The sequence below is a fragment of the Ambystoma mexicanum genome, chromosome 1q (assembly GCF_040938575.1).
Source record: "Ambystoma mexicanum isolate Mex_15411 chromosome 1q, UKY_AmexF1_1, whole genome shotgun sequence".
In the NCBI taxonomy this organism is placed as follows: Eukaryota; Metazoa; Chordata; class Amphibia; order Caudata; family Ambystomatidae; genus Ambystoma; species Ambystoma mexicanum.
Window position 1 is genome coordinate 420,653,510 of NC_090922.1, and position 16,304 is coordinate 420,669,813.

A 16,304-nucleotide genomic window follows, 5' to 3' on the forward strand; every position below is an offset into this window, starting at 1 on the left:
TCACTCACTGTCCACCATTGCCATTTCCGCGGTGGCCATTTTGTTTGTATTTGTTTTGCAAAAAAGTTTTCCCTCCAGATTTTATTCTACAGAAAAAATGTATTGCCCAGGATGTTTTGCCTGGGTGCTGTGACAATTCGCTAGATATCGTCCCTTCTTCCCAAGGGGGAGCCCTTTCTCATGAGGCTAGGAAGTTGAGGCTGCTACCCAATAGTCCCACTTGGGGTGGTTTAATGCGGGAGGACCTCATGGGGAGGGACCCCAACCTTCCCTAAATCCCACCACCACCAATGGCAACAACTTCCTTCAGAGTTATTCCATGTATTTTTGTAGTGTAGGCCAAACAACCACAACAAAGTACCAGGGCACAGGATGAAGAAGAGCATGGGAGACTTGAAGATGACTGGTTGTGCTAGTACTGGTACAAGGTGGCCCAGGGATGCATGAAGATTAATCCATCAAGAACAGCAAAGGACTTTCACAATACCCCAGTGCGGGACTGGCAACATTTTATAAGAAGAGATGACTGAAGACATGGTCAACCCCAGCCGGAAGAGGCAGCAGATGTGGATACCATCCAGCTCAGGCGTTTCAAATCATGTCGGCTGACTTGGGATTACAAAGAGCAAAGGATGCCGGCGAGTTCCTGAAGGAGTTCTCCGTGGGTCCAGCTGGAGCGGACCCGAACACAAAGCAGGAAGAGAGCTGAGCAGTAGAGTGCGCAGAGTGCAGAGTACGCCACAGTGCTGTAGGAGCAAGGGAGAGACACCCAAAGAGCTGGAGAAGCACTCCCCTGTCCCAGGAAGTCTTGGTGGCATATTGATGTCCCAATGAAGGTAACGGGAGGTAAGCGAGACCCAGAAGCTGCACAGGGTGGAGGGGAGAGAGACTCGAGCAGCTTTCCCCCTGTGCTGTAGTAACAGCCCAACTATTGGGGAGAGTGCATCAGGCATCTGAGGAGTACTTCCTTGTCGCAGTGTCAGCAATAAGCCCACTGACGACCAGAGAAGGGTCTGGGACCCCAACATGAGCATATTGGGCATCTGAGGAGAATGTACTCTTTGCAGTGACAGCAATAAGCCTACTGACCACCATAGACGGGGCTGGGGACCCCAACATAAGCGCATCAGGCAACCATGGACAACTTTCTTGTCGCAGTGGCAACAATAAGCCTCCTGACCATCAGAGAAGGGTTGCGGACCCCGGCATAAGTGTACTAATCCTCAGAAGTAAGCATGCTCGTTGCAGTGGCAGGGGAAAGTCCACTGAAATCCTGAAAAGGACTTGGGACCTTGATAATTCCACAAGAAGGGGTGAAAGGAATATCTAATGGAAAGCTAAAAGCCTTTTTGATGAAGAGATGTCAGGGGAGCCATTCCCCCTGGCTTTTTTGTGAACTATATTAGAGTGTGTGAACCAATAACAGGAGAAGGAAGCCATTCTCCTGCTCCTGAAAGTTGAAGAAACTGCAAACCTTTTTGATCAAGGGATGTCATAGGAAGGGAGTCGTTCCCTCTGGCGTGTGTGTGAACTAAATTGGAGAGTGGGAACCAATACCAGGATAAGGGAGTCATTCTCTTGGTTCTGAATGTTGACTGCTACAAAGGTTTGTTGGAACCACAAGCCAGAGGAAGGGAAGCAACCCCCTTAGCAGATCTTTGACAAAGAACTTTTCTGGGAATACCAGCCAAATACCAGGAAAAAGGGAGTCATTCTCCTGGAAAATGAACTTTCTATAGACTTGTTCTTTAGTTTTCGTGTGAGACTGACATTCTGACAGATTCTTTAGTATCAGTTTGAGGCAGGGAAACCTCTTATAAGATAGGGATAGTTAGGGTTGCTTTTCTTGAAAATAAATGTCTTTGTCAATCAAAATTTCACTCTTGTGTCTGCATCCTTGTTCGACACCCTTACAGTGCTAATGGCAATAATGCCTAGACTGGCAGTAAAACTACATCCTTCTTAAACGCCCTCACCCTGAATACCCACTGCATCAGGCAAAACAGCCATTGGCTGTGGGGTTTAATGCTACATTACAGCATGATACCATGCACCTGCAAATAGATATTTTAGGTAGAATTTAGCAAAACATTTTTCAGCAGAGGGCGCTGCGTGTCGACGTCCCTCGAGTTGGTGTCCCTCGACAGCCTCTGTATTGGCGCCAACGTCATCGTGTGTATAAATAGACCTGCACAGCGTCCGTTGCTCAGTTCCGTTTTTCCGCGCTTCGTGGGCCTCGGAATTGTGTTGCTCAGTTCGTTCTTCAAGTAGATTCTACTTATTCCTCGAAGATATCTTACTCTATTTGATGGCTTCCTCATCTGAACCGTCGACCCCACGGTCCGGCTTCAAAAAGTGTTGTGATTGTGGAAAGAAAATGGCGTTGACGGATCCTCACAGGATCTTTTTGTGGTGCCTGGGATCGGAGCACCATTTTTCAGAATTCGAGGACTGCATGTCCATGACGGCGAAAGCCTTGAAGGAGCGTAAGGGGAAGCTCTTAAAACTTCTACTCCTTCGAAAGTTTTCTCAGCAGAGTCGAGACATTCGTCTCCTCGCCGTCACAGGAAACATTCCCGTTCGAGGTCTTGAAGCGGTTCCCATCAGTCTTCGAGATCCAAACACTCAAAAAAGAGGCGTCGTAGATCACCCTCTTCTTCATCTTCTTCTGTTTCTCAGGAAAGGGTCAAATGCCCCACGAAACACAGCTCTCCAGCTAAGTGGCAGAAATTCCGTAAAAAGATGCTTAGCATCTTCGAGAAAGCGGCCTCAACCCCCTCGGAGATGGCTAAAGGTGATAACCTGGGGGAAAGACCCAACAAAACGAAACACCGCGAGTTGTTGCACCCGGCGAAAGAAACTGCCTGAGAGCGTCATGAACCCTCGAGCAAAGGCAGTAAGACCGCGTCATCATCGCCATCGTCGAAGGTCCCTTCGACTCATAAATCTGTGTCATCAACGCCATTATCGAAGGGCCCATCGACAAACAGATCGGTCGAATCGACGCTGTCTCCGACGCTTAGGTAGACGCTGATAAAGGACAAACCTACTGCTGTCACTACTTCGCAGTCAGTAGTCATACCGAGGGCCTCCACCATGACCTCGAGAATGTTGTCGATAACCTCCACGACTCAGAGTAGGATTCCGTTCCTCTCGAGTTCTTCGAGGTCTCTTGATACCTTTTCAACGCCTTTTTCGGTTTCTTCGAAGACTTTGACTTCCGCGTCGACAACTTCGACGTTTTCTCAACCGGTTACTACAAGCTTGGCCCCTTCTGCTTTAGAAATGGGTTTTAAGTCATTTCCAAGGTCAGATTATTTCAGATCCTTGTCCTCTATTTATGAGGAAGGGGAGGATTCTGATCATGAAAGACCTTTTGGGTTGCAGAGGACTACAACACCTGTACCAGAGGAATTTATCTCTGAAGAAAATAGGTTGAAGGACCTTCAAGAATACTTGTATGATGCAAGTGGGTTAGATACTTCCCCAGAAGTAGAATTTGCCAAACCAGACCCAGGGGAACATGCTGAGACCCCTTACAGAACTTTAATGGCTAGAATAATAGAATTCATGGGTTGGTCTACACCTTCACCTTTTCCACAAGATGATCTTACAGACATTTTAATTAAAGGCCCACAGGAAGATCCTGTGGTTCCACTTCATACTGCATTGCAGAGGAAAATATCGGCAAACTGGGAAACTCCTGAGGTTATCCCGGCAGTTAACAAAAAAACTATCTGCCAAATATAGGATATCTGCTTCTGACCCTGAATATTTGTCCAACCATCCAACTCCAGAGAGTCTGGTTGTTCAAGCAGCAACTTCATCGAACAGTAGATCTGAATAACCTACTTTTCCACAAGACAGGGGTGATAAGAGATTTGACGCTATGTCAAAAAAGGTCTTTTCTGCGTGTAGCATGGCACTTAAATCCATTAATGCTACTTGTATGCTCGCAAGATTCAGCCATACACTTTGGGAGTGTGCTTCATCAGTGGCTGACTGCCTCCCGGAAGGAGAAGAAAGGGAAGCTTTTCTGAACATCATTAAAGATGGTAAAGACGCAATGTGCGAATCCCTTCAAACTGGCATTGATTCTGCTGACCGTATCAGCAGGGCCAAGGCGGCAAGTACTACAATCCGCAGATTTGCGTGGTGGCGAAAGTCTGGTTTTGCTCCAGATGTACAGGCCAGACTTTTGAATATGCCCTTTGACGGCTCTTCTTTATTTGGTAAGAAGGCTGATGACAGCCTAGAGAAGTTACAAACATCCAAGGCAGCAGCAAGATCCCTTGGAGCTGCAATCCGTCAAACTCCCTATCGCCCCTCAGGAACCTCTTGGAGAGGTAGGTCCTTTCGTTTTTATTCCGCATTCGGAAAAGGCAGAGGACAGCCGGCTCAAAGAGGCCAAACGAAATTCACCCAAGGTGGACGGGTTAAAAGTACAAAAGCCGCAGCAGCAGCAGGTGCCTCTTTACCCTCGGTACCTGCATCAGCCGCCTCTAAGCCACTCTGAGGACCCAGTAGGGGGCAGGTTAACTCAACATCTGACGGAATGGCAGGCAATTACGTCAGATGCTTGGGCATTGGAGACAGTTGCCCGGTTACTGCCTGCCTTTTCTACGCACCCCTCAGAGTCATCCACCGGGCAACAACTCTTTGAAGTTTCCAGATCTGCTCCTTTTGCAGGATATTCTAGACCTGCTGGAGAAAGGTGTCATAGAACTGGTACCTGTAGCGGAGAGGAACAACGGTTGGTACTCCCCCCTAGTTCCTGATACCGAAGAAGGACGGAGGACTGAGACCTATCTTGGACTTACGAGAATTGAACAAGTTCCTCAGGAAGGACACGTTCAAGATGGTAACTCTCTCTCAGATCCTTCAGGCCCTCCAGCTTCAGGACTGGCTGGTATCTCTGGACCTTCAGGATGCTTATTTCCATGTGCCAATCAATCTCAAACACAGGAAATACCTGAGGTTCGCAATTGGCAACTCTCATTATCAATTTCGAGTTCTGCCATTTGGGCTGACCTCCGCCCGAGGGTCTTCACCAAGCTAATGTCGGTAGTGGCTGCAAGTCTAAGGAGGGAAGGGATTCACGTCTACCCCTACCTAGAAGATTGGTTGATCAGAGCTGTATCTTCGGAACAAGCTCAGATTCAGCTAGATTATGTCTGCCACTTCCTTCACAAACTGGGCTTCTCCCTCAATTTAAAGAAGTCACAGATGATACCATCACAGAGACTCCAGTTCATCGGAGCGGTCCTGGACACTTCCCTGGGGAAAGCCTCGCCACCAGAGGTGAGGGCTCAAGATATTCTGCAGATGGTCACCAAGTTTCAAAATGTCCAACGTCTCCCAGCCTTCGACTTTTTGAGGTTGCTAGGCCTCATGGCATCCTGCATCTTCCTTGTGCCAGAGGCTCGCCTGAGAATGAGATCTCTCCAGTGGGCACCAAGAACTCAGTGGTCGCAATTCTCAGGAAAAATGACAGACTTCCTTCAGGTTCTGGACAAAGTGGCTCGAGACCTTCAGTGGTGGGCCTGTTGGGAGAACATTTTGAAAGAGAACTGTTTTGGCAACCATGGCCGGAGATAACAGTAGTCACGGATGCCTCACTCACGGGCTGGGGAGCCCATGCCAACGACTTGACCATCAGCGGTCGTTGGTCTCCATCGGAGTCCAGACTACATATCAACCTGTTGGAGCTGAGAGCTATCAGACTAGCGCTGAAGACTTTTCTGCCATCTGTACAAGGGATAAATGTCCTAATAATGACGGACAATACAGTGGCCATGCACTACCTCAACAAAAGAGGAGGTGTAGGATCACTGCCACTGTGCAGAGAGGTGATGCAGCTCTGGTTTTGGGCAATTCAAGAAGGAATCTCTCTATCGGCAGTTCACTTAGTCGGAGACAGGAACTTGACAGCGGACGCTCTGAGCAGGCAGAGCACAGTCTCTCACGAGTGGGAGATAGCTCAGGAAGTCCTTTGAGAGATCTTCGTCCTTTGGGGAACCCCTCAAGTGGATCTGTTCGCCACCAGTATCAACAGGAAGTGCGATCAGTTTTGTTCAAGGGAATTTCCCCCGAGAGGAGCTCTAGGGGACGCGTTTGTGGTAGACTGGGAGTTTCCACTTCTGTATGTGTTTCCTCCAGTCCCTGTCATTCCTCAGATGATCAGGAGGTTGAGAAGATTCCGGAAGACTATGATTTTAATTGCCCCAGACTGGGCCAGGAGAACATGTTACCCGGACCTTCTAGACATGTCCATCTGCCCTCCGATTCGCCTTCCACACAGGGAGGATCTTCTTTCGCAGAAGGGAGGTCAGGTTCTCCATCCAGACATCAGAACCCTCAACCTTCACGCTTGGTTTCTGAAAGGTTGAGATACAAGGATTTGGACCTCCCAGATGACGTCATGGAGGTGTTGCTTTAAGCCAGAAGGCCAGCAACAAAGACCTTATATCGCTGCCGTTGGAACACATTTTGCAGCTGGTGTAGAGAAAAGAATATTGAACCCTTTTCATGTGGTACACCAATGCTGTTCTCTTTTCTACTCTATTTGGTGAATTCGGATCTTCAAGTTGGTACGATCAAGGGCTACCTCGCAGCGCTATCGATCTTCAAGTGCACTGCAGAGGAGCCATCATATTTCAAATTACCCCATGTAATACAATTTCTGAAGGGGTTAACTAATGTCTATCCCCCAAGACCATTCCAAGTTCCCTTATGGGACTTAAATTTTGTCTTAAATTTCCTGATGGGTACTCCTTTTGAACCACTTCACTCTTGTTCGTTAAGATTTCTCACCCTTAAAACTGTCTTATCAGTGGATTTGACATCTGCAAGGAGGGTGAGCGAATTACAAGCCCTATCTTGTAAACCCCCTCATACAATTTTTCACAAAGACAAGTTGTCCTACAAGTGAAGCCTAATTTTCGTCCCAAAGGTAGTTTCTGAATTCCACATCACTCAGAAGGATGACCTTACCTTCATTCTATCCTCCTCCCCATCCTGGGAAAAAGGAAGAGAGGCTACGTAGGGTGGATCCAAGGCGAGCCTTGAGTTTTTATATCAGCAGACTTGCTAGGATTAGGCAAGCGGACCAACTGTTCATAGGTTACACAGGGCACAAATTAGGATTGCCAATCACAAAACAGACCATTTCCAGATGGATTATTTTAGCTAGTCTAGAATGTTACAAATTGGCAGGGGAAAAAGCCCCCTCAAAATCTTAGGCCTCATTCTACTGGGGGTATCGCAGCCTCTTTTGCCCTCCAAAGAGGGGTACCGATTCGAGACATATGTGCGGCTGCCACATGGTCATCGGCAAATAACTACAAAATTCTATAATATGGATTCCTCCTCTAGCTAAGAGACTAGATTTGGCAAAGCTGTGTTACACTTTGTTCATTCTTAAAGGGGAATATGGCAATTTTACTCCCACCTCCATTTACACACCACTGCTATGGGAGTCTATCAAGACAAGGAGTACGTCGGAGGACACAATCCCTTCGAAGAACAAGTTACTTCTTACCTTGTAACGTTCTTTCGATGTGATGTTCCTCCGACGTATTCCTTATCGCCCCTACCATCCATCCCCTCAGTAAAACTTCCCTTGTAGTAGCAGCTTACGCACCTTCAAGGTCAATAACCAATTCATGCACAGCTACTCTAAAGCTTCAAAACAGAACTGAGCAACGGACGCTGCGCAAGTCTATTTATACACACAATGACGTCGGCGCCGATACGGAGGCTGTCGAGGGACACCAACTCGAGGGACATCGACGCACAACACCCTCTGCTGAAAATATTTTCCGAGGCCAGCAAGCTGGAAGTAATCTATCAAGATAAGGAATATGTCGGAGGAACATCCCATCGAAAGAACGTTACAGGGTAAGAAGTAACTTGTTCATCTGATAGCAAGATCATAAAATGTTTATCATTGAACTCTTCCCTGGGTGAAGTCTGAAAGCATGGATGTAACGATTTGATATATTTGATTTCAAAAAGCTAGTCCTTTTTAGTTTTGTTTTTCTTCGCATTGGCTGAACTGTGCAGGATATTAAACTTAGAAGAAATGGTGTCCAGGCATTAATAGTTTAATAGACCCTAGTCATATCCGTTGCCAAAGTAAGGGTCCCTTTACAGTTATTTCATATATTCCTCCTCGTTTTCTTGCAGACTGTTAAGAATATGATGGAAATTGAAAAGGTGAAAGGGTTTTGCCAAGTCGTGGTGGCTAATAAGGTTCGGGAAGGAATTTCACACTTGATTCAGTCTTGTGGTCTGGGAGGCATGAAACACAACACAGTGATGCTGGGATGGCCTTATGGATGGAGACAGAGCGAAGATCCAAGATCCTGGAAAACATTTATTGGTAAGTTGTGTTTGCCCTTTTTTCGTATTTGCCCTTCCAGTATTTTGTACATTTACTCTGTTCTGTTTAAAGACAGCAGTTTAATGCCACTCAATCCCTGAGATTTGAAGCTTTGTAACACATTAGGTGTTTATATGTGATATGTCCCGAAAAGTATGTTAAATAAACTGAAAACTACTCTTCAACATGTAAATATCCAACTGTGAAAATGTATACTTTGTCATCTGGAGAAATTCAGATCAACAACTAAAAATGCCCTCTTTGAGAACCATAAACGATGAGGGGTCTGGGGTTGGCATTGTTGATGGCAGGGGATCCATGCACTGTGCACACTTATTGAGCATGCCATGCCGGCACCACCCAAACACTGTCAACTGGACCAATCGACTAGCAGCAGTCGAATGCCCTCCTCTCTTCATTAGTTAAATTATCCTTAAATCGTGTATTTTGGATCTTGTTAAGTAAGTGATCAAGATCACTAGTAACCATGTCAAAGAAAGTGTCAATCATATTATTCTCTGCAATGGGCGGGATACATTTAGATTTGCTCTTCAATTGACTTGAGAAAGGTAAATCCTGTTCAATGCTTAAATCATGTAACAACCTAATATGACCTAAAGGATCATCCTCCAGTGAAAGTGCAATTTAGTGCCTTCTAAATCATGAATGGTGAGATCACAGGAATTGTAGTGTCTACATCTTTCAAATGTATTCGTTTCTTGTTGTCAAAGAACCTTTTGAGTTTCAATTGCCTGATAAATTTAAATAGATCAATATAAGAATTGGTGACGTTTTTGGTGGTGTTATGGGTGAATTGTTTAGCCCCTTATTTAAAAATCTCCTCTCTCCATTCGAGAGGACGTGATTAGAAATATTCATCACTAAATCTACGTTGTTGTCTCTATAGTTTAGCGGTTTGCGATTCTTTGAAGTTGTTGTGACTCCTTGCTCTTTGTATTCTTCCTACTCTTGGTATCGCCCATCTTACCTCTGTGGTGTTTATTGCAGTAGTTAGTATTGGGGGTGCTGCGAAAAAAGTCACACTTTTTTTGGGATAACTTCTACTCTCCAAAAAATCTACACGTTTATATCTCTTAATTTCTTCTGAAAAGTTTGTTCTGATGCATCTACTTGAACTAGCAGTAAGTCTTGTATCTTTCTGGGATACATTTTCTTGTTCCTCGTCATTGCTTTCTGGGTCAGAGCTGTGAGAAACCAGAAGGTGTCTTCCTGACTAGTCACCGGGGATCGATCATCTAGGTGGCCAGGACACGGCCATCGCTGTTGGATCCGGTTCCTGGGGGGGACGTGTGAGAGGGAGTCCTCGGGGCGTGTAAGTGGGATGCCGATGGACGAGACGGGGTATCCCCCTTCTACTAATACCTTTTCCCCATCCTCCTATATAAAAGCGTAGCCGAAGGGAGATGCTTGCCTCCGTGGGACCAGCCTTGACTCCAGACACAAGAAAAGCCAAGCGGTGAGTCGAGGGGGAGCACATAAGAAACAGAACTGTGTTGAACAAAAGTAGCAAACGGCTAATTGAAGAAAGTACAAAGAACTGTTTTGATACTAGAGGGGAAAACCAGCTACATAGAAGTCAGAAACCACGTGGGTGTTCACTTGAGGAACTCTGGGCGATTACCGTATGGTTGAAATTACCATTTCCAGAAGTCCTTGGGAACGATGCGAGAAGAGGGTCAAAGTGGTCATACAGGGGTCTAGTAAAACACTCTGTACAGTCGAAAGTCTTTGACCGGCACATGAAGGTAAAGCGTGGGGAAGGGAGACCCACGACTACCACATCATGACTTATCATTTGTGAACACTTCTTTCTTTCTTGTGACCACACTCTTTTAGTATTTAACGTAAGGATTGGAAATAGGTTTTTTCATAATACAGGCCTTTTTTATTTTGACAAGACGCCACTAGGACTGCCTTATTATTATTTGATGGTCGTAGCTTGCTCCCACTTTAGATTTAGATTAGGCGTTTTTCCAACCCGCATATACAGTTTAATAAACACCCTTGAACTGTGATCACTTGTCTGTGTATACTTGATACCTTGCCTTCCTTACAGAGCTCACAGGTGTGGTTGGATTTTTACTTGTCTGGTAAGTCTTATTATCGTATTTGTTCTGAAATGTGTAAAGCCTGCCATCCCTGTAATCTAGCTCATCCCAAAAGAATTTCTTTTATTTTTTAAATTTCACTTCATCTTGATATTGAGTTATTCTATGATTCAGGATTTCATCATTCTTATGGGCTCGGCTAAATCTACCATGTCTATTTCTGTTTTGAAAGCCATGTCCTGTTCACCAACTTCACGTGACCTGTTCACCAACTTTAATTAGTACCCGGTGAGGGACAATGAGCTTGTTACAAGCAAGCTCTTTGGGCCATGCCAGGAGTTAGCTGACTGGGAATCCCTCTCACCACAACGTTCCTTCCGGCCACGGTGCGGGGGTGTCAGACAATTAGCCAATGATGAGGCTCGAATGGGGTAATTCCCACTCCGAGCCATTACACGGCTGGTGGCTGCCACCTTGCCCTGCCGGGGAGGTGTTTCCCCTCCTGTCCCTCCCCCTACCCCCAATCAAAAGAATTCCTCCCCATCCTCCCAACCCCACTTACCTTCTTTTCTGTCAATTTCGGGAGCGGACCCGCTGAGAACACTGCTGTCCCCAGCGCGTCCGCTACCCGATCCGTGACACGCCAAAAATGGAAAGGATGAAGGGACTACACGTAGTCCCTTCTTCCGTTCCATGGTGGGCATTTTTTTTTTATTTTTTATTTTTTTACATTTTTCCCTATTTTTTGAATGGCCCCCAAGGAAAGGGAGAAGTCACTACATGTAGTCCCTTCTCCCTTTCCATGGCTGCCATTTTGTACGTTTACTTTTTGAGATTAATTTTCAATAGCTGCCATAGAAAGGAAAAACTGACTTCATTTTCGCTTCACTGGCGGCCATTTTTTTTTCTGTACCGGAACACGCAGTTCCCCGGTCTCATGGGCGAGGGTACTAATTGCAATAGGCAATTGGAAAACGATGAGCAGAAAATCAGATTTGTTTAAATGTTTGCAATGAACTCATTTTAAATCCAGTAATTAGTGCTACATGAAACTAATATTAATTATTGTTTTTTGTTACATTGAAAACCAACTTGTGCCTGTCTGGAAACACTCTGTAAAGCTATTAGAAGTGAGTGAGATCAATTGTATCCTGATGTTTATATCCTATGTTAACCATTGTTAAATCTTCTTTCTTTTTTTTTTTTAGACTGTCAGAGCTTTGTTTTATATTCAATCATTGGTCTGCACTTATAGTCGTAGGAATTACCCAATGAGTGGACCGTCAGGTCTGGGGTGATTACATCAATTAGATATTTTGTAAAAGAAACTTCTCAGAAATTGCAACACACTCATTCAGAACAGAATTTGTGCATGGTAAGGGAAAATATGGTCTGCTTAATTGCAAATGACTACTTACATGTTCACTACGAACCTTATGGGGTGATCAAAATTAGCATAAGTGCTACTTATGATGCCTGTCAGCTCAACTTCCCCTGTTCGTATTTCATGGTTCAATGTGTCGGTCTCCTCAATCTTACCATAAACTCTTGGTGTCTCATCCATTTCTCTCTTCAGTTGTAACCATCTCTCCTTTGTACATTATTCTTTCACTGCTTCAATTTAAAGACTCTAAGTGGCAGACAAGGAAGCAGAAGCCTGGAACAAAGGCAGATCGAGTAATGTTATGCATGGGGGGCTGGGATCTAATGGAGAAGTGCTTGAGGTGGAGGTAGGGGGTGACCCTCTCATGCTGCCAAGCTCCCCTGGTTCACATCCACGATGGTGGGAGATTCCACGCTCCAGTCACCTTAACCCTTTGCTACACGAAGCAGACTGTTCCAAAGAGATATTGTTTCAAGAAACACAGTGAGGAACCCAGATAACACAACTGACAGTAGGAAAGCAAGATCAGGTAACCGAAGAGAAGGAAAAAGAAAGGGGAGACGTCCCTGTGAAACTACTTGCGTTTTTCAGGGCACTTTGATGATTCCAGCTATGTCCTGAACCTAGATAATTTCTTGTAAAACTCTATTGTTCCAAGAACCTGTTCCCAGGACCCACACGAAGCTGGAGAAAAGTCATTTTTTTTGGTAAACCTTTATTTATAGGACAGTCATGTAACGAGCGGTTCACAATAATACAGACCAGTGGCCTCTTCCGGGACATTTCAATACATTACATTTTAGATATTATGTGTCATTTAACCATTAAATACATACATCATGGCGCGCAGAGGAATCGGTATCATCGCACACGGGGTTATTAATTTTCCATTGCAGAAGCCATGGTCCCTGTATCTTCGCCCCCATCCTTATTTCGTTGTAGATACAGCCTAAACGGCCACAGATGTCTTTGGGTCGGCTTTCAGGGAATACATTCATAGGATACCTTTCCTCCACATCGTTAACATACACCAGTTGTCGTAACCATTCCCCTTTGCCAGGAGAAAACTTTGATTTCCGATATTTTACAATACATTGTTTCGCCACTGCACATGCAATGATAAAGTGACATGTAACCACAGACACTTTGCCCAAGTCTCCCAACAGATACTTGATCGGCGCCAGGGTCGGAGGAATCTCTAGTATTTCATCTAGCGTCTCCGCCACATTACTCCAAAATGCCAATATCGGCAGACAAGTCCAGTATATGTGAAAAGAGTCAGCTTGCATTGCTCCACACTTCAATAGGCGCAAATTGCGTCTAAAGAAAACCTAGCCACCCTGGCGGGAGTGTAATGGAGATGATTTAATAATTTAAATTGTATTAGACGAAGGCTTGCATTTAGATAGACCATCTTTGTCAGTTGGCAATATCTGCTCCATTGATTGTCTTCCAATGGCCTACCCAAGTCTCTCTACCAAGCAGCATTCATAGCATTCCTCCACAGCAGGTGTATCTGCAGAAGCCCATATAGTTTAGACACTCCACATTGTACCCCCTCACCAGACATAATCAGAACTATGCACTTATGAGTTTCTGGCTCTGTGGAAAGGAGGGCCATTTACCTCTAAATGCAGCGTAAATCCGGCTGTATTACAGAATGCAAAGAGCACCACCCCCAAGTCTTCGAGAACAATCTTCAGAAGATACAAAGCGAAACCTATCGCTATCGTCATTTGGCCTATTGAATCCCAGGACCTCTCTATCGAATGTGGGAGCTATGCCCTGGAGTCCACAAGAGGGTCATTTTATAGTATGGCACTGGAATCTCAAGTTTGCGAAATATTCTTGACCAGACATTGACCGTAGACCGAACCGGATCGAAAGTACATGAATTAATGTGTCTGTCACATGTGTCATTAGTGCCGATTTAAGGTTTGTGGGCGATGCACTATACCTCTCGAGTGGAAGATGCATTATAGTATTATCCCCAGCATACTAGTACCCCGCAAGATGGGCCTGAGCAGCCAGGTAGTACAGCTCACAATCTGGAGCAGGGAGACCACCCTGCTCATAGGGTTCTGTTTATTTCTCCCAATTCATCCTAGCTGTCCCCCCTACTCCAAACAAACTCTGTTGCCAACCATTGCAGCTTAGTAAAAATAGACCCTACCAGAATGTTACTAAAAAAATAAAGCAACTTCAGTATGACCACCATCTTAAGCAGTGTGACACAGCCAAACATCGATGTCGGGAGTCCCCTGCTCCTCCTCCCCCACACACAGACAGCTTCGTAGTTAGCTGATGGAGGTATGCTTCGTGATTATCCCTGTATAATCAGTGATTTCGTGACACCAGAATCCCCAGATATCTAAAAGTATGGTGGGGCCAACGAAACCCGATATGCCCAGCCTAGTGGCAGGTTATAGAGGGAATAGTACTGATTTAGCATTATTAATCTTGTATCCCGAAATACCTGCAAAGCCGTGTATGTCTTCAATGATCGATTCCAGATTTTAGTTTAGTTTATTATTTATAATGCGCACCAGACCCAGGGGCATCAGGGCGCAGGCTACAAGGATATGTTCAGCTTGGTTACATGGGTACATGAAATGCATGGGCAACAATAGGTACATGAAATACATCGGCATATATAGAATGTAAATTACATGAGCAAATAAAATTAAAGTGATCAAAGTACATCAGAGAGTGTGTCCCAGGGGACTAACACACGATAAGCAAATCAATATACAGAAGGGTATACGTGAAGGGGAGTATAGGGCGTCAAGAGAATGATTATCAAACTATTATTTATCATTTTCTTTTAGCCAGTTAGATAGATTTTGTCTGAATTTAGAGAAGGACTGAGGTTCTCTAATACCAGGAGGTAGGGAGTTCCACAATTGCGCCGCCTTAACTGGGAAGCTGTGTCCTCCGATAGTGAAGAGTTTGAACCGTGTTACTTGGAGGCAGTTGGAGTTAGCTGTTCTGGTCGGTCTGAAAGAGGTTTTTCTACAGATTCTGTCAGTAAGGTATGGCGGTGCTCTATTATTAAGGCACTTGTATGTGAGGGAGGCAATTTTAAGTTGGATTTTTATCAAAGGTGGATAGCCATTTGTATTTTCTTCTAGTGGAGGAAATATGTTCATTTCTGTTGATCTTAAGTGCTGCTCTCAGGGCATTGTTCTGGAGAACCGGTATTTTATGGATAATCTGTTTGTTCGCACCAATGTATAGCGCGTTACAGTAATCCACTTTGGAAAGTATGAGAGCTTTAGCGAGAGTAAGGCAACTGTCAGTGGAGAGAAATTGTTTACTAGCTCTGATTAATTTGCACGTATATGCAGTGGCAGAGGCTAGGGAGTTGACTTGTTTGGTGAAGTTCAGGGTGGCGTCTAGATAGAAGCCTAAGGTCTTCACTTCCTTTGCTACTTTTATGTTATTTCCATCAATAGTGAGATTGGCATAATCTGGGCTAAGTTTGGATAGGTGAGTCGAGGTGCCTAACCCAATAAGCTCAGTTTTGTCATCGTTCAGGCATAGTCTATGGGTGGCCATCCATGCCTGAACAATGCTATAAATTCTATTCACCAAAGCCAAATCCACGGCGTAATCTCTGGTAAGAGGTAGGAGGATTTGGGTATTGTCTGCATAGTTTGTGTAGGCGATACCCAAATGATCCATTTTGTCGAAAAGGGGCTTAGTGAATACATTGTAGAGTGTTGGTGACACACAAGATCCCTGTGGTACACCGCAGGTTATAGGGATAGGGTCTGCTGAGGCCGATGGTGAGAAGACTCATGGTCCTGTTGCTCAAGAATGACTCGATCCAGGTTATAGCCTCCTTAGAGAAATGAGCTGCGGAGTCTAAGTGGTTGCATAAGACTTTGTGGTCAACCAAGTCAAATGCAGCCGAGAGGTCTAGAAGGAGGAGTAAGTGTAAGGTTTTCAAACACTAACCTGATGGTGCAGCAATCAACGAGGCAGTTGGAGAGCCCCCTAGGGACCCTGACACCTCCCCTCTCCTGATTAGGAAACAAGTGGTGGTGTAAGGGATCCCAGGGAAACCCTCCTGGGGGAGAAAACCCTGCCGGAACGGAGATGGATCCAATCGTCCTCGGTACGTCGATCTTCAACGTGGGAAGGATTCTATTTGCAGGACTCTGTCTGCGTCTGTATTCTAATTTAAACAAACAGGGTATGAGCTGAAATATAATCATGGAAAAACAGACAGAAGTGAGAAAAGAGTAGTACCGAGCGAGTTGGATGGAGGAGGAGTCTTGAGGAGTCTCGGAGGTCGGGAGAGGGAGGCTGGATACGGATGCAAGTCTGTAGATACGTAGATAGGTAGGTAAAGAGAAAAGGTAAGTTTAAGGACAAGGATGTAGGTAACATGCACCCTAGCTGCGAACTTACAGAGCGTCTGAGGAGAGAAGCGACGCGCTGAGCTGTGGTTCTGCTGCACCAT

General features: G+C 45.2%; 1 protein-coding gene across 4 annotated transcripts in view; it reads left to right on the plus strand.

Moving 5' to 3' along the window:
• Nucleotides 1-16,304, plus strand: part of SLC12A4 (solute carrier family 12 member 4) — a 1,569,223-nt gene that overhangs the window by 1,355,539 nt on the left and 197,380 nt on the right. For all 4 annotated transcript variants that reach the window (XM_069639659.1, XM_069639652.1, XM_069639655.1 and 1 more), the window contains exon 18: nucleotides 8,188-8,383. In XM_069639659.1, the coding sequence (XP_069495760.1) occupies nucleotides 8,188-8,383 (196 nt within the window). The remainder of the gene's footprint in view (nucleotides 1-8,187; nucleotides 8,384-16,304) is intronic.